The 18,951-nt window shown below is 47.5% G+C and overlaps 1 protein-coding gene across 1 annotated transcript in view; it reads right to left on the bottom strand.

Annotated features, from left to right (window-relative positions):
- shank1 (SH3 and multiple ankyrin repeat domains 1) overlaps positions 1-18,951 on the bottom strand; it is a 153,410-nt gene that overhangs the window by 112,310 nt on the left and 22,149 nt on the right. Inside the window, exons 4-9 of the mRNA XM_067974247.1 lie at positions 16,889-16,997; positions 12,644-12,795; positions 11,561-11,728; positions 9,223-9,339; positions 4,712-4,789; positions 1,866-1,932 (exon numbers count right to left, since the gene is read on the bottom strand). Of these exons, the coding sequence (XP_067830348.1) occupies positions 1,866-1,932; positions 4,712-4,789; positions 9,223-9,339; positions 11,561-11,728; positions 12,644-12,795; positions 16,889-16,997 (691 nt within the window). The remainder of the gene's footprint in view (positions 1-1,865; positions 1,933-4,711; positions 4,790-9,222; positions 9,340-11,560; positions 11,729-12,643; positions 12,796-16,888; positions 16,998-18,951) is intronic.

The following is an 18,951-nucleotide window of genomic DNA, read 5'->3' as shown; positions in this document are numbered from 1 at the left end:
ACAATTCAACAACAACTTGCATTTATATAGCGCCTTTAAAGTAGCAAAACGTCCCAAGGTGCTTCACAGGAGCGAAATCAAACAAAATTTGACACCAAACCACAGAAGGAGATATCAAGACAGGTGACCAAAAGCTTGATCGAAGAAGTAGGTTTTAAGGAAAGTCTTAAAGGAGGAGAGAGAGGTGGAGAGGCAGAGGTTTAGGGAGGGAATTCCAGAGCTTAGGACCTAGGCAGCTGAAGGGTATTGAGAAACAGTATATTGGATATAATTGCATTAAACCCAGCACTTCTCCTAGCAACATTGGTCTCTTCATGTGAAAGGTCAAGGGTTGAGTGAGGCCCTCTAACATAGCAAACACCACAATGTGTACTGCACCACACAGATCACCAGCTCTCATCTATTTTTACGCAGAGAGTATGGAATTGCCTTACCAGAATTAGTGGCGGAAGCAGAATCTTTTCATAGGACAGTGAATAAATATTTGAGAAAGAAACACTCAAAAGGGTATGGGGAAAGAGCAAGAGAATGGGACTAAGTTGGTAGGTCATTCAGAGAGCAGGCATAGGCCCGATGGGCCGAATGGCCTCATCCAGTGCTGTAAAATTCTCTGAGGTAGAAATTCGCCTCAGGTGGTATTGCACGGACTGCCCGTTACACGTATGTGCTGAGCGAGGAAGCATGGAAAAGATTTGTTGATGCCTTCAAGACAGGCAAATGTACTCATTTTACATCTACAGAAGATTTGGCCATGGGGAAATGTATGGAGATTCCTGGCACACTAATAAAATGGAAGCATTTCATCCCGATATTCATTCCCATTGACTGCAAACTGGCTGAATATCGGGCGGGGAGTGTAACCAGCGGCCGATTCGATATTGCTCGAGACCCATTTCTACCCCCTGCCCTGATTCTAGAAGGGGGAGGGGGAAGAGAGATGGGAAGAGTGGCCCCATTACTATCCCATTAACAGGCTGCAGTGGTTGCAGTCTGGGTCATGGCAGAGTCTGCAGTAACCAGGAATCAGCTAACCAGTAACTGCAGTAAACAGGACCCATTGCAAAAGTGACTCTTTGGGTGTTAATGAGTTACCTCAACCATGTGAAGCATCTACACATCTTTGCTGTTCTGCAAAATATCACAGCCATTTTGATGTTTCTCGGTGCATTACTTCCGGGACCAGAGGGATTAATGCAGGAAAACCGTCGTGAAACATGGAGAAAAGCTTTGTGGACTGCCTCCCACAATGGTTCACCTGGTTACGGCAGCCCCATACAGACCAGGAAAAGTCCCAGGCTCAATCCCTGGCCAATGAGTAGGCCTCAACAGCTCTGGGGTAGAGAAGCGCAATAGGAAAAACAAAAATGGAAAATGATCTCCCGATCGCTAGCCCGTTGGAACAAGCTTGCATGTGGACGTCGGGCGAGGGTAGGGTTTGTGATGTGCCCCCTTGCCATCTGAGTCAAATAGCCTGCCAGCCCTCGTTATCAAGGCTCCGAGATACAAAATGGTGGCTTTGGTAAGGTAGAAGAGGGAAATCAGTCCCGGCAGAGCGGGTGTGTCAACCTGACATTGACTGAGCGTACAAGTGCGGTGATATTACCCGACACAAGAGCCGCTCCTAGAACAAGCCCTCCAGAGCTGCTCTGTAAAGGTCACTCATTGTCATGCTGTACTATGGACGCTACGGCCCTGAATTTCCACTGGGGTCTCCTGCCAAGAGAAACGCCGTCAAACTGGAGGATCCCTGTGTAGATTCCAGGCGTGTGACCGGAACGTGTGACAATGGAGTCCACTGTAGCAAACCATAGGTAAGCAAAAAAAAAAACCCCTGATGATTTGGGATGGTCAGTCTCCCAACGTACCCACGTCCGAGGCTTTGTGGTTCTTGATGAACTCGCCCAGTTCGAAGTTTCCCGCAATGATGGCAACCTGTGACAGAAACAAAACAGGGGCTTTAGCCAAACGCCTTCACCTTCACACTGGCATCTAGAGTATGTACCAAATAACAGCTCGTGTACATGTACAGGATGTACCAAATAACAGCTTGTGTGTGTCTCAGTGTCAGCTCCTGTACGTGTACAGTACGTACCAAATAACAGCTCGTGTGTGTCTCAGTGTCAGCTCCTGTACGTGTACAGTACGTACCAAATAACAGCTCGTGTGTGTCTCAGTGTCAGCTCCTGTACGTGTACAGTACGTACCAAATAACAGCTCGTGTGTGTCTCAGTGTCAGCTCCTGTACGTGTACAGTACGTACCAAATAACAGCTCGTGTGTGTCTCAGTGTCAGCTCCTGTACGTGTACACTAGACAAGCCGTACACTGACGTCAGCAGGGCAGAGATTTTGAGAGTAGGACAAGCTGTGTTGCGTGACTCAGTAATGATCAAACAGAACTCCCAGTGTCAGCTTTTACACAGTGTGAAGTTTAGAAAAGTAAACAGTCATAGAAAAAGGTCGGTTCAAATCAAACTTTGATCTTACATTTCAACGTGCCAGCTGGACTCGGTGGCAGCTCTCTCATCTGAGTCAGAAGGCGCTCTCGTCTGACCCCGCCCACTCCAGAACATGAACACACAATCCATGCTGACACTGCAGTGCAGCTCCGAGACAGTGCTGTATTCTCAGAGGTGCAGTCCTTTGGATGAGGTGTTCAACCAAGGACCCGGAGTACACTTGAAAGTTCTGTGTTCAGGCGCTGAAGTGGGGGGGGTTAAACCCACAGATTTCTGAGAAGGGAGAGTGCTACCAACCCAGCCCTGTTGGCACGATGCCCCCATCTCCAGCTGGCTTAGCAACACGTAGCACTTTTTATTCCAATTGATAAAACGCATGGCCAAGGCCCAGAGTGTACGATGACACCACATTAAGACTAATCAGAGAGGTCAATCAAAGAGTAGTGATTAGGTGATCCCCAAATTAAGAGGCCTGTTGGTTCGAGGAGGATGGGAAGACCGAGGGAGGTGAAGACTTCCACAGGTTTGAGATCCTGGGAAAGAATGAGTTAGAGTAGCTGATGGTGCGATGAGCCTATGGTTTCAGCTCAACAAAGTAACAGAAATTAATCTAAGTTTGTCCACAGATTCAGTCAAGGTTGGCGTCTCCTTTGAGTGACAGATTCACAAAACTTTTCCAAACGCTGCCTGTTAAGTGGCCTCGTCTGAAAATGTAGGCCAGTCGCATCCAAGGGATGGGAGTTTTGAGCTCAAAATAGCTCCGGAGAGTTGTGCCATCTCAATACCTTGAAATCCAAGGGCACAATCCAACACTGAGATAAATACACTGACCTCTCCAATCTGTGCTGATACACATTTACGTCCGATAAAGGCCACAGCTTGAGAGCATTTCAGAATTCCCTTTGTTCATTAGTTTACAGCAATCATCTTTAATGGCAAATGTTCTTGTGTCTGTTATGGGCGTTAATGTAGGGGAATGGATCTATTTTTGTAGCCGTGGGATAGAGTGTGTGTGTGTGTGTGTGTGTGTGTGTGTGCGTGTGTGTGTTTTTGTTTGTGTGCCTGTATGTGTGTGTGTGTGTCTTATTTGTGAGCGTGTTGCAGAATGGAGAGTCTTTCATTCAAAGATGTCACCAGTCTGTCTGATTTTTCAGGCGTCTGCCAAACTATTACTGGCTGAAAGCCTCGACACCAATTGTTTTCGTGGAGTCAAAACGATGTGCTCAGCTTTCGAATGTTGAGAATGGACTCTGTGTAGCTCTGCCAGGGATCGCACCATTGATCAACATGCCTACGTCTCAACTACTCCTTGTGGTAGCAAGTTCCACATTCTAACCACTCTCTGGGTAAAGAAGTTTCTCCTAAATTCCTTATTGGATTTATTAGTGACTAACTTACATTTACAGGTCTCTTGTTTTGGACTCCCCCAATGGAAACATCTTCTCCACCTCTACCCTATCAAACCCTTTCATCGTTTTAAAGACCTCTATCAGGTCACCCCTCAGCCTTCTCTTTTCTAGAGAAAAGAGCCCCAGCCTGTTCAATCTTTCCTGATAGGTATAACCTCTTAGTTCTGGTATCATCCTGGTAAATCTTCTTTGCACCTTCTCCAGTGCCTCTATATCCTTTTTATAATATGGAGACCAGAACTGTGCCCAGTACTCCAAGTGTGGTCTAACCAAGGTTCTATACAAGTTTAACGTAACTTCTCTGCTTTTCAATTCTATCTCCCTAGAAATGAACTCTTCATTAGTCTCTTTGTTATTTTAAACGCCTCCATCAGATCCCCCTGAAGTCTATGATCAGCCATGAACATACTGAATGGCGGAGCAGGCTCGAAGGGCCGAATGGCTTACTCCTGCTCCTATATTCTATGTTTCTATGCTTCTCCATAAAGTAAATAGACTGAATTTCTTGGCTGTTGACAATCTCTGCCTAAGCTCTCTAGGTTTAGGTAAGTTAGCGTGTCCCTACGGGGAGAGTGTGACGCCCATGTCTACCTGTGTGCGATTCTCGGGTGTTTGGTTGGGAGAAATTTAAACATGGCGACGGGATTTCACCCGTGACCAAGAACGAGAATACTCAATATGACAAACGCTGAGGGCAGTGCTCGCTCGAAGCAGGTTCCACGGTTCATCTGAAGGTCGTTTCCCGCTGCAGTCCCAGCCTCAACACGTTCCACTGCTTTACATTCACGGAGTTGATGCAAAGTGCAAATCACGATCAGGAGAGCTGAGGGAAGAGCCGTCCTCACCTGGAAGGAGGTCTGTCTGTTGTTGTTCTTCACGTCTTTGTTGGCTCCGCGGTAAAGCAGAACGCGAGTGCAGCTATGCTGTGTATGGAGAGAAGCACAGTGATTAATGGAGAGGCAGACAGAGACAGACACACAGTCACACGCACCCACTGACAGACAGGCACACCCACTGACACTCAGGAACGCAGTGATTAATGGAGACACAGAGGCACACAGACACGCAGTCAGACAGACAGGCACACACAGACAGACACACCAAAGGACAGATGGATGGACTGACAGGAAGACAGCGATTAATGGAGAGATAGATTAGGTCTAATCTTACTCAGAACAGCCTCTCAATCTCTCCTTTTCCCATCTCACTCTCTCCGTCCTCTTACTCTTCCATCTATCCCCTCCGTTCTCTCTCTCATTCTATTTCTTACTCTTGGTTGCAATAACTCCCAGTACTTCTCCCCACTCCTCTGTTGTGTGAAGGGAGAAAGAAGAGGGAGACAGAGAGACAGAGTGGGAGAGTGAAGAGAGGGGGGGGGAGGGAAATGGAAAGATAGAGGAGGAGAACAAAGACATAACGGCAGAACGGAGAGGCGGACGGGGCAGAACGGAGAGGCAAGGAGTTGTTGTAATGTCGAAACGCAGCAGCCAATTTGCGCACAGCAAGGTCCCACAAACAGCAATGTGATAATGACCAGATAATCTGTTTTTTTTAGTGATGTTGGTTGAGGGATAAATATTGGCCATGACATTGGGGAGAACTCCCCTGCTCTGCTTCAAATTAGTGCCGTGGGATCTTTTACGTCCACGTGAGAGGGCAGACGGGGCCTCGGTTTAACGCCTCATCTGAAAGACGGCACCACCGACAGTGCAGTACTCCCTCAGTACTGCACTGGGAGTGTCAGCCCGGATTAAGTGCTCAAGGGAGAATAGAGAGACGGAGAGGAAGGCAGATAGGAAAGAGAATAAGAAGGGGAAAAAGAAGGGGGAAGGAGTGAGCAGAGAATGACAGGGTGCATGATGAGACAGAAAGGGGGTGCAAGAGCTAACATCGAAATCTACTCAGATTCAGAAAACTGAGAGAGAGAGAAAGGGGGCAGAACAGAGAGAATCAAGGCATGAAAATCAGGGAGACAGTCTCAGCGAGAGTTGGGCCAACTCACCTCTCAAGACTTTCAAAATGTTTAGTAAATATGGGTTTTCATCAATTATTTATGAGACAATATTTACAGCTTTCAAATAAGTACAAAGTGTCAAAGGTCCCTGAGTGTCCACCAACAGTTACCAATTTTCAATTGTTTGTGTTCCGCCCCTCCCCTCTCCCTCCCTCCCCCTTCTCTCCCTCCCTTCCTCTCTCCCTCACTCCCCTCTCTCTCCTGCAGACCCTGACTCTTCCTGGGGCAGTCATCATTTAACACCTCGCGCCCAAGTGGTTAGTCAAGCGCCTTCAAGTTCAGACCGTGAGACATTCGACCACAGTGTGCATCACAGGCCACCTGGTCCGGTCCTCACCCACCCCATGTGCACAAGCACAACAGGGGGTCACTGGATAACAACCAGGAGGGAGCCTTGCCTGACTTTCCCCTCCAAGTTGCTGCCTTGGCTGAGAGGAGCTAGTTCAGCATGTACAAAGGATTAAACGTGCGGTCCAGTGCTACACTGAGCAGTGCTTTTATAAAGAGTGGGCTATTGGGCGAGCTGGAACGTCTCTCATTCTAATTGGAAACGAGCGCCCACCATCCAAACACTTTGAGTTGTGCTGGAGAGAGTTGATTCAAAAAGTAGCACTATCTCCGGCCAGTGCACCTTTGAGCCGAATAGGCTCTAAAAGTCCCAGAGAGGTAATTCTGCAAACCTCCCACCCTTAGGAGGAAGTCATCCTCACAGGTCAGAGAGTCGAGGGAGATAAGGCTGTAGGTCGGTCTCCGATCGATGCTCCCTGCGACCGCGGCCCCCCTGACTGGGAATATGGGGGTCAAAGGATCACCCCTCAGGTTCCATGCCTGATCCGATCCCCCGACCAAAAAGGAACAGGAACAAACTATTTTTTTTTAAGAAAAGGTGGAAGATTTTCATCCGCACTGTGAATTATTCAAGAAGGGGAGTAGGGAAAAACCGGGGAACTACAGGCCAGTGAGCCTAACATCAGTGGTAGGAAAATTATTGGAAAAAATTCTGAAGGACAAAATTAGTCTCCACTTGGAGAAGCAAGGATTAATCAGGGATAGTCAACATGGCTTTGTCAAGGGAAGATCATGTCTGACTAATTTGATTGAATTTTTTGAGGGGGTGACTAGGCGTGTGGATGAGGGTAACGCAGTGGATGTGGTATACATGGATTTCAGTAAGGCCTTCGATAAAGTCCCCCACAGGAGACTGGTCAAGAAGGTACGAGCCCATGGAATCCAGGGTGCCTTGGCACTTTGGATACAAAACTGGCTTAGCGGCAGAAGGCAGAGGGTGATGGTCGAAGGTTGTTTTTGTGACTGGAAGCCTGTGGCCAGTGGGGTACCACAGGGATCGGTGCTGGGTCCCTTGCTGTTTGTGGTCTACATTAATGACTTGGATATGAATGTAAAAGGTATGATCAGTAAGTTCGCTGATGATACAAAAATTGGTAGAGTGGTAAATAGCGAGGAGGATAGCCTCAGTCTGCAGGACGATATAGATGGGTTGGTCAGATGGGCGGAACAGTGGCAAATGGAATTTAACCCGGAAAAGTGCGAGGTGATGCACTTTGGAGGGACTAACAAGGCAAGGGAATACACAATGAATGGGAGGACCCTAGGCAAGACAGAGGGTCAGAGGGATCTTGGTGTGCAAGTTCACAGATCCCTGAAGGTGGCGGAACAGGTAGATAAGGTGGTAAAGAAGGCATATGGGATACTTGCCTTTATTAGCCGAGGCATAGAATATAAGAGCAAGGAGGTTATGATGGAGCTGTATAAAACACTGGTTAGGCCACAGCTGGAGTACTGTGTGCAGTTCTGGTCGCCATACTACAGGAAGGATGTGATCGCTTTGGAGAGGGTGCAGAGGAGATTCACCAGGATGTTACCAGGGCTGGAGCGCTTCAGCTATGAAGAGAGACTGGGAAGATTGGGTTTGTTTTCCTTGGAGCAGAGGAGGCACATGATTGAGGTGTACAAAATTATGAGGGGCACAGATAGGATGGATACTAAGGAGCTTTTTCCCTTCGTTGGGGGTTCTATAACAAGGGGGCATAGATTCAAGGTAAAAGGCGGGAGGTTTAGAGGGGATTTGAGAAAGAACTTTTTCACCCAGAGGGTGGTTGGAGTCTGGAACTCACTGCCTGAAAGGGTTGTGGAGGCAGGAACCCTCACAACATTCAAGAAGCATTTGGATGAGCACTTGAAATGCCATAGCATACAAGGCTACGGACCAAATGCTGGAATATGGGATTAGAGTAGACAGGGCTTGATGGCCGGCGCGGACACGATGGGCCGAAGGGCCTCTATCCGTGCTGTATAACTCTATGACTCTATGACTCTAAGTGCCATGTACTACAACACATGGAGCAATTGAGGCGAATAGCATAGATGCCTTTGAGGGGAAGCTAGATAAGTACATGAGGGAGAGAGAAACAGAAAGATATGCAGATTGGGTTAGATGCGGAGGGGTGGGAAGAGGTTCGTGTGGAGCATAAACACCGGCATAGGCCTGTTGGGCCGAATGGCCTGTTTCTGTGCTGTGAATGCTATGTAATCTGGGCAGAGCGTGGACAGGAAACTCCAGCTCGGAGGATCGCTCGCAGGTAACGCAACCCGATTGATTTTTTTCCCCCCCTCTACGCTCCACCGATGCGATCGATGCCTTGTGCCTCCGCAGAACAGATGAAATACGATTCCCAAGGGGTTTTGTTGAAGTCTACACGTTACGACAGACACGCAAAAAACAAACAACGCTCCAAATATCAGCTCATAACCATCACTGTACAACAGAACAATCGCTAATCGCTCCAAACTGGAACTTATTGCTGGTATATGTTTTATATTCTATATAAAAACCACCCAATCTCCTCAATTAGATTCCAGCCTGTAACTCACTCTCAGCTATCCATTATTCGGTTTATAAACCACCCAAACCCCTCGATTACATTCAAACCTGTAACTCACTCCTAAGTATCCATTATTCAATATATAAACCACCTGGACCCCCCTCAATTATATTCAAGCCTGTAACTCACTCCCGGGTGCCGATTATTCTATATATAAACCAATCGAACCCCTCGAATAGGTTCCAGCCTGTAACTCACTCCCAGTTATCCATTATTCTATGTATAAACCACCCGGACCCCTTGATTATATTCAAGCCTGTTACTCACACCTGGGTATCCCATATTCACTGTATATACCATCCGTCCTGTCTAAGGGATGCCCAGAGGGTGAGGCAATGAAGGGGAAAGGGGTAGCGTAATTTGAGGTAGGAAACATCAACTAAACCCGTAAAAAAAAAAATCAGTAACTCATTCAACAGAACTCACATCAGATACCGACCCTGTTGTAGAGTGCACAGAGATGTATTGCTGTGTTCCCTGATGCATTCAAACTGTTGATTTCTGCTCCATAGAATAACAGGTGTTCGAGATGTTGCACATGGCCGTGGTGACAAGCCTATGGGAGATAAAGACAGAGAGTAAGAGTAAGGCACAGGATAAGGTAGCAACAGAGAGCGCTGGAGACAGAGAACAGCAAGGCGCCCGGGGAGAGTGAAACACAGAACGCAGGAGGGATAGAACAGCAAGGCACGCAGAGAGAGTGAGAGACAATGGGGGTGATTTTAAACCCCAAAAACGGGTGGGTTGGGGGCGAGCGGGAGTTGAAAATAGTTGTTTTTTGGGTCGCAAACGCAACCCAGCTTTATTTCCGGGTTTAACGTCGGCACGACAAAGTACAGGCTTCCCACTGGGAATGCAAAGTCCAAACATTTTGCGGTGAAAGAGAGAACGCAGGAAGGATAGAACAGCAAGGCACACAGAGAGAGTGAGAGACAGCGTGAGTGCAACAGAGAACGCAGGAGGGAGAGAACAGCAAGGCACACAGAGAGAGTGAGAGACAGTGAGTGAAATAGAGAGCAGAGATAGAGACAGAGCCCTGGAGATGCACACACACAGAAGCAGCAACAGAGGCGGCGATGAGAAAGACACAAAGAGCCCGAGAGAGAGTATGAAAGAGAGAGACTGCAGGAGTGACAGAGTGTAAGAGAGAGGCAGAGAGTGCAAGAGAGGTTGAGACAGGGACAAAGTGCAAGAGTGGGAGTGCAAGAGAGGTGCAAGAGAGGCAGAGCAAGAGAATGAGCACGTAAGGGAGAGAGAATGAGACTGAAAGGGGGAAGGAAAGGGAGAGCGGGATGAGACTGAGAGACAGAGAGAAAACGTAATTGAGAATGCAAGTCGGAAAAAGAGACACACAGAGACAGACACTGCACATAATAAAAAGATAGCCATCAGGTTATGTTGTCATGAATATTTGATTCAAGGTCATTCAACTCTTCTTATTCCTCAAACATTTTCATTAAGACTTTTTCTTTCTCTAATCCTCTCCTGCAGACACCGACTTGTGCTGAGGTGTGGTCCCCTAGGTGCTGGGAACACTCCTTTACCCACCAAGGGGCCATTCTTCACAAGCCAGCCCAGACTATTGGTGGACTATTCAGCCACAAAGGCTTCACAGCTAAGCCTGCTCTTGATCTGGTGGGTTATTAGCACCCACCAGACTCTGTGTATGCTAACCCTGTCTAATTTTGTACAGTATGGGGCCCGGCGTGGGAGCTCGGCAGTGGTGGGAGGAAGAGGTGGGGGTGAGAAACCATGTACAAACAGCAATTAAAGGGCTGCTTTCAAGTGATGTCGGCTAAATTTAAGGGGTGCAGTCCCTCAAAAGGGAAGTGGCTGTAGAAAGGTATAAAAATGTTTTTTTTTGGCTTTACAAAAAGCTTCTAATATATTTAATATACATTTCAGCCTTTAGCAAAGACTGTTGGCTGCATATAGTGACACCACTATTACCAGCCAGAATGGAGACGATTGGGCAATTTCCCTGTCAATCACGCCTGGAGACTGCACTGCTGTAAGTGACTGGGATTGATTTTATACGCATCATTTGTATTATGTAGCAATCCTCTGCATGGTGCTGGAGAAATAATTCTCCTTTTATCGGGAGAAGTTGCTGTAGTTTTGACCATGAGTTTGGTTTGCTGCAGTTCGTGGAGACCCTTTTTAAATAGACTTTGTTTGCTGCAAAATAGACTGTTTGCTGTCAGTCCTGCCGTAAGTCCCGCCCCGCCTCAAACTCATTGGCTGACACAGTGGTGCCAATAGACACTCTGGGGTTTGATAGGGTAGAGGTAGAGAAAATGTTTCCACTTGTGGGGGAGTCCAAAATTGGGGGTCATAAATATAAGACAGTCACTAATAAATCCAATAGGGGATTCAGGAGAAACTTCTTTACCCAAAGATTGGTAAGAAAGTGGAACTCACTACCACAAGGAGTAGTTGAGGCAAATAGCATAGATGCATTTAAGAGGAAGCTAGATAACCACAAGAGGGAGAGAGGAATAGAAGGACATGCTGATAAAATTAGATGAAGTAGGGAGGGAGGAGGCGTGTGTCGAGCATAAACGCCGGCATAGACCAGTTGGGCCGAATGGCCTGTTTCCGTGCTGTAGACTTGATGTAACTCAATGTAATACCTGGCATCCTTTATTGCTTCTGCTCTTCGTCCACCAAAAAAAAGGGGAATCCCCATTGGGAAGCCCAATGTCCCAATATCATGGGCGTACCAAACAAACGGCAGTGACTGAACACTTGTCACAAGGCCAATATTGGGCACTTACCTGGTGAATCTCCTGCCAGCCGTTCTCATCAGTGCAACCAATCTGAGCCCGGTTGTACAACAGGAGCTCACAGCAGCTGGTGTCACCTCCCACCATGGCCGTATGGTACAGCGGCGTCAGCCCACGGCGGTCCTTGTAGTTTGGGGACGCCCCTTGTTCCAGGAGGGTCTGAAACAGCAAAAACCACGAGATCACATTCCGAAAACTCGTGTGTCGACATCTCTGGATCCATCGTTGAACTTTGCCCCCGCACCCCCCCCCCCATCTCCTGCTTTCACTTTTCTGTGCTTCTGATCTTTTCTGATTCGCCCCCTCCTCCCACAACCTCAGTGCTTCTTTCATTGAGCTCCTGGACCACCCACTAGAACATCCATCAGAATAGTCCGAGTAGTCACACATCAGTGTGTTCTTTCCCCCTACAGGATTTTTTTGTGCCTGTCCGTGTGCATGTGAATTTTTCTGGTTACCCAAGAAGGTGTTAACATTGTAGAGGGATGGAACACTTTCCATTGGAGGTATGCAATGTCAATAATGGGCACTCCCAGGTCAGGTAGATGCCAAGTGAAGCTCCTTCTACTCTGTCCCAACTATGTGCCTTAGCCCAATTCTCAAAAAGTCACTCCCCTCTGTAGCTGTGAGACAACTTTCCATTCCCAGTAATTGCCCATCCTGTCAATGGTGAGACGGCCAATCAGTGCCATATTAGGAACAATTTTTATTACACTTATTGGACCATGGAATGTTCTGCCACAGGGAGTGACTGAAGCAGAGCCCATTGCATCTTTTAAGGGAAAATTGGATAAACAAAAGATGCCACTGTTGGCAGGAGGGTGTAATTACAGCGTGACACGTTTACATAGGCTGCTTGCATTATAAATGTGAAAGTAGGAATTTATAATGGGAAAAGTTGATACTTCCTGTTGTCACATTTTTGTAAGTTTTTGTAGACAGGATGTGCTGGCAGTGGTAAGATTTTTTTTTGATATTTTATAAATTCGGATTTGGAGATGTTTCGAGTGCGTTCTTGTTTTCCCTCTCCCCAGCACTATAATCCAAAACCAAATCATAAAGCGCAATAGTTACCAAGATGCCATTGTAGTTCCTGTTTATTGCCGCCTTGTGAAGAGCTGTCATCCCGTCCCGGGCTCGGAAGTCGATGTGCGCTCCTCCCAGACACAGCACTCGGATTAAGTCTCCGCAGTTCTCCAGCTGCGTGGACAGAGTCAGCGGGACTTCTGTGAGGGATAATTGGAAAGTTTATTCCAATCGCAGACAAGCTCACAATCTTTTCGCAGAAAAAGGCCCTCGTTCGACACCTCCCATTCACCATTAACAAAAAGGATTCAAAAGTCAAAGTGCAGCCCCCTCCCTCCCAAGCCTCCAACCCACCCTCTCCAGCCTCCAGCAACCCCCCCTCCCCGGCAGCCTCCAGCCCCAAAACCTGAGCTCAGGGCTTTGTAATAAAAGACTGGAGTTAACATTTATTTTCTCTCCTGAAGGCTGGGATGTGGTCTCTCAGCATTGGTTGCACTCCAGCACCTCTCCCAAATGGGCATTCTTCGTGTGTGAGCGCAGTCAATGAATATTGGCAAGCTATTTGACTGTAGGGGCATCACAGGTGAGCCCGATTCTGTTCTTATCCGGGGGTGGGGGAATTGCTGCATTGCCATTAGGAATGGGAAGTCTGTTAATTGTATCCATGTGATTTATATCAATTAGTGTTAATTGTGTTCAGGTGATGGGTATCAATTGGGGACTCTCTTGTATCCATCCATCAGAAAGCTTATCTGGGCTGTGGTGGGTGTCATGTCGATCTCTGTGAATAAAGGCTTGGAAGCAACTGAAGACCAGGCTGTAGTATTCTATCCTTCATTACCGGGCTATCCAACTTACAACAAATATGGCAGATATTCTCCTCCCTAACCCATGTGCACGGCCCTCATCGTCTCCCTGCCTGAGAACAGCTAACTGGGCACAGGCCAAGAATCAAATTTGGGAGCTTTTAAGTCTGTACAGCTCCGCTATTCACTGAAAGAACAATGCGGGAGCCAGAGACTGGAGTTTAGATAGGAAGATGAATTGTTAGACTGAAGCAACTGACTTGGGTGTCGACTGTCAGTACAAAACCATTTAGAATGAGCTGTATGTAGATTCTGTCCATCCGTCTAGTCAAGTTTTGAGAGCATCTGTCACATTCCAGACATCAATCTGTACCGAACACCAACAAATCACAACTCAACCACCGTAAAAAATAAAATCCAGTCATTTCCTGCTGGTTTTTTCTGACCTTGAGACACTGTTGCGTTAACAAGCGGAGGAATCAAGCTGCTGCCAATCTGGACAAAACTTCCAACCACGATAATTAGCCTCTCATTAATCTCAGGACTTATTGAGACCACCTCCCCACAGAAAGTACCCGAGCTGTGCTCTTAAAGGGGCAGGCCAGATTAATCATCCCATTCGTGTTCCAAACCCCAAACTACCCATGAGCAACACTAAGAGAGTTCCGCACATTAAATATACATACACATATATTAAAAAAAAATCTATCACCGGAGCTGAGGAGCACTGGGGTGAGTCAGCAGCTCGTATTGCACACAAAAAGTTTGAAATAAAGCCTCAATCATTCAATAAACCAGAGGAGTAAAGCACTTGACACCCTAGCTAGAGGCTGCCAACCCTCCAGGGTTGTCCTGGAGTCTCCATGATCTGAAGATTAATCTTCAGGACACTGCTGCGGCAACACCCACGGAGAAAAATCATAGGGGCAATAAAACAAAAGTGTGTTTTTTTCATTGTCTTTGAACACTTTCATTTATTAGTTATAAAAATATTGGAAATGGGGGAAAAAGACGGTTTCACTAACAGTCAAGATTAATCCAATTGGGAAACAAAGAGCCTGTTCCCTTTCCAATTGGCTGTGGAAAGGCAGGGGCTCCTGGAGGATGGACCAATGGTGGGAGTGGGGGGGGGGGGGGGTGGAAGGTCATGTGACAAAACCTCCAGGAATACAACCAACCAGAGTTGGCAACCCTAATCCCAGGGTGTAGTGTTATTTCCACTTCGGCCTACTCTTCTACTACTACAACAACAACAACAACAACAACAACAACAACGAGTTGTCAAGGGGTGCGTCAGTGATAGGGAAAGCTAACCGTGGGTAGGGCTGTAAAGATGATCAATGAAGCCTCTTGACACACTAGCCCATACCCTAATAAATTAAGCCAGGATAGACAGGCAAACTCTGTCAAGACTGTTGAAGGCCAATTTGTCCCCAAACATCCAAACAGAATGGGACCACATGAACACAAGTGGGGAGAAGGGGCCCAGTTCAGGAGGAGGCGGGATGGTGGGAGATGCAATCTCAGAGGAAACTGGTTAAAAATACAATGCTACACCAGTGCATAACTTAGGCCGAAGCCACAGTCACTCCATCCCCTGAAGGTGCCACAGACAAGACATTCAAGTGAGGCACTATTTGAAGACGAGCCTGATGTTCTCCTGATGTCCTCCCCTCAATCAACACCACCAAAAATCCGATTAACTGGTTAAGCTTCTTGTTGCTGTTTGTGGGATCTTGCTGTGTACAAAATGGCTGCCACGTGGGCCTACCTAACAACAATGACGACACTTCCAAGCGATTTGCTGTACAAGAAGTAATGGGGATGTTTGAGAGATGCGATGAGGTGCTACCTAAATACCAATCTCTCTCTTTCTCCTTCTCACAGCAGTGTCGAGTTAATCCCGCTGCCCTTTTAGAGCCTGGGCCCCTTTGGGCCAGTCCGCAGGTTGAGCAGCAGGGTATATCATCCAATTCTCATCAGTCTCCACCTGCCATTCACATGGTGAGCGAAAGGTAACTCGAGCACCATTGTTAATCAGGCTGACAGAGGGAAGCTGTCAAGGGCAGCAGACACCCATCCAGCCGTCAAGGAGATTGCTTCCATGGGATCGCTGAGGTAAATCGGTCTGATAATGCACTCCTTCGGCACCCATGGAGAACCAAACACTGAACCTCACGCACTGCGGCAAGAATTCCCACACTAGTTTAAACAGGTCTTGGGGTCTCCCCCAGCAACAACTGCAGCTCCCTCCACAGGTTGCAAATTCTAAAGACAGTGGACTTTATTAAGACATCCTTCACTAATCGACCGCTTCTTTGCAGACTGGCTGTGACCTTAATATTTCCCACGCTTACCCGATCACAGCTCTCAAAAGATGCCGAGTAAGCAAAGCCTGTTACAGCTGCAGAACTCCGCGAGATTGATTGATTGATTGATTTATTTATGGCTGGATGCCAGCCATGGCTCAGCGGGTAGCCCTCTCTAGCCTCCAAGCTAGAAGGTCTTGGGTTCGAGCCCCTCGACAGAGACTTCATCTCGCCTGAAGCTCCCAGTGCAGTACTGAGGGAGTGCTGCACTGTCTGAGGTGATGTCTTTCGGATGAGATGAGGGCATCGACACAGTCATTCCTGGGTCTAACCGGCTGGGGTAGAGCTCTGTCTAACAACCAGATTAGGTTCCTCCCCCACCCGTGACTCGGGTAATGAACGCACGTCCTGCTGTGGTACTGAGCCATATTGACCAGGAAAGAAACAAAGAACGAATGCGGCCAGGACACCGGGGAGAACTCCCCTGTACTTCTTGGAAATAGTGCCGTGGGATCTTTTACGTCGACCTGACGGGGCCTCGGTTTAATGTCTCATTCGAAAGACTGCACCTCCGACAGTGCAGCACTCCCTCAGTACTGCACTGAACGTCAGCCTACATTATGGGCTCAAGTCGACCCACGACCTTTCTGACTCAGAGGCAAGAGTGCTACCCGCTGAGCCACAGCTGACAAGGAAGATCCCAGATTCGATCCCTGATTTGTATTCGCAAGGTGACAAGATTAAATACGAGTGAGTGGGGGGAGGCCCTTCAGCCCATCTTCATTCACCTCTCCAGGGAGATCGTACAGACCCCCGTCGCAGCATCGAATTGGTTCTTAAATGATTGCAGGCTCTAACTTTATTGACAATCCTGGGAGGGATGGCAACCAGGGCTGAGAGACAGAAAGCAGCATCCACACATCACACAAAATATTCAGAGAGAGGACAAGGAATTAATTCTCAGCTCCCTCTCGGAACTTCAAATCAGTGGCATGAGTGACACATGGTGCGGGCGTTAATTGGCGACACATATGGAGTTTCTAGATGTTTCTGGACCATGGACTGTGTCCCCCGCCTCCCTCCCTCCCTCCTCACCTCCTCCCTCTCCCCACTCTCCAAACTCAACCATGGTTTGGTACAGATCTGATCCTTAGGCACTTATAAAGTTTAAAGCCTACCCCCAGTTTCAGCATCATGGTAGTTGGGATCCAGTCCTTTATCCAAGAGTTTAAGGATTTTTTCAGCCGAGCCGTGTTGAACGTATTCTAGAAACTTCTTCAGACTGGCCTGAAAAACAAAAGGCACAGGGGCTGTTTGAAACAAAATAATATTCAGGATTAAGGAACAATTATTAGAAAAAAAGTGAACAAATAAATTGTAGTGGGTTAGATGGTGACCTTTCGCCTCAGAGATCAAGCCCAGTCTCCCTCGCTGATGGGCGACTGGACAGTGCAGTGGGTCAGGCTCCGTCCTTTCACCTCTTGGATCTGGGTTCAAATCAGGCCTAGCCAGAAGGGATGATTGACTCCTCTGCTACTTTATTGCAGTGACAGAAGGATTACTGACGATCTTGGTGCTGTACCAACAGTTACCAAAGAGTTCACAAAATATCTGGGCCACCATGACATCAGGGGACCCGATTTAAAGTGTTCTCCAACCCAGGGGAATGGGTTTTTTTTGCTTCCACTGTATCCAATGCTGTCTTCACACAGCACATGCACACACAGGCATTTTAAGCTGGGGGGGGGGGTCAATGGATATAAATCAGGAACAGGAATCTCGTCCAATCTTTCCTTCTCTAATCTGGGAAGGAATAGCGACCCCTAACACGCCTTTACCACTGAGAAACATTCCCCAAAGGGGCTTCACAGAGGCGTGAGGAATAAAAATGGGCGTCAAGCCAAAGAAGGGGATATTCGGAGGGGTGTCCAAAAGACTGGTGTGTTTTAAGGAGCATCTTGAAGGAGGAGAGGCAGAGAGGTTTAGGGAGGGCAAACCAGAGATTAAGGCTTTGGAGGTTGAAGGCAAATGGTGGCGGGGGGCTGCATATAGTGACACCACTATTCCAAGCCAGAATGGAGATGATTGGGTAATTCCCCCCTGTCAATCACGTCTGTAAGTGACTGGGATTGATTTTACGCACATAATTTGTATTACATAACTATCCACCACTCACTGCATTTTGCCAGAGAAATCACCCTGCTTTTATCGGGAGAAGTTGCTGCAGTTTCGTCAAAGAATTCTGTTTGCTGTAGCTCATACTCTTTAATTAGACTCTGTGGACTGTTTGCTGTAGAGTGCTGAGTAAATAGACTTTGTTTGCTGAGGAAATAGACTGTTTGCTGTGAGTCCTGCCGTAAGTCCCGCCCCGCTTCCAACCCATTGGCTGACACAATGGTGTCAATGGACATTCTGGTTCCTTGTCTGAGGGGAGGCTTCCAATGGAAGGTTTTTGAGATGCTACCTGGCCCTTTAACCTGCCCTTTAGGCAGGGAGCCAGCCATTCCAAGCACTCCTTCCCCAGCGGCAAGCTCCTAAACACAGGTCAGGGCACTGCCAGGAGCCCAAAGAGTATATTTAAAGGTGGCAGGCTGCGGAAATATCACGTGGCCTGCTACAATTCAGCCCCACCGCACGTCCAGAGAGGAAAATCTGAGACACCCAGGATATCCTCGCCTCAACAAGCACAACATTCACTGACAGTTCACTCTGAGAACCTCGTAGTTTACAGCACAGAAGGAGGCCAGTCAGCCCATCGTGTACGTGCTGGTCCTCTGCTCGACTAATCCCACTGCCCCGCGCTCGCCCCATCAAGCAGTGTATCTTCCTCTGCTTCAAATATTTATCCACTTTTCCCTTAAAAGATGCAACAGTCTCTGCCTCTGCCACTCTCTGTGGCAAAGCATTACACGCTCCTACAGCCATGTGTGAGAAGAAAATTCTCATAACTTCCTCACTTAATTAGGGAAGAGGAATAGTCTTTCACTATTCATGCAACCAAAACCCTTCATAATTGTAAAACCTCTTATTAAATCTCCTCTTAGCCTTCTCTGCCCCAGTGGAAATAGTCGCAGTGTCTCTCCTCATAAATCTAGTTTCCCCATCTCTGGCTCCATCCGGCTGAATCTACACTGTACGCTCTTCTAAATAACAGGCAATCTTTAAGAGCGGTTCTGTAGAACTGATCATTGTCCTTGCGTTTTGTTTAAGGAATTCAAATTAGGCCAGGGTGGGGTGCGGG

This window comes from Heptranchias perlo, chromosome 40 (assembly GCF_035084215.1).
Source record: "Heptranchias perlo isolate sHepPer1 chromosome 40, sHepPer1.hap1, whole genome shotgun sequence".
NCBI lineage: Eukaryota > Metazoa > Chordata > Chondrichthyes > Hexanchiformes > Hexanchidae > Heptranchias > Heptranchias perlo.
This window is presented reverse-complemented; position numbering and strand designations above follow the sequence as displayed.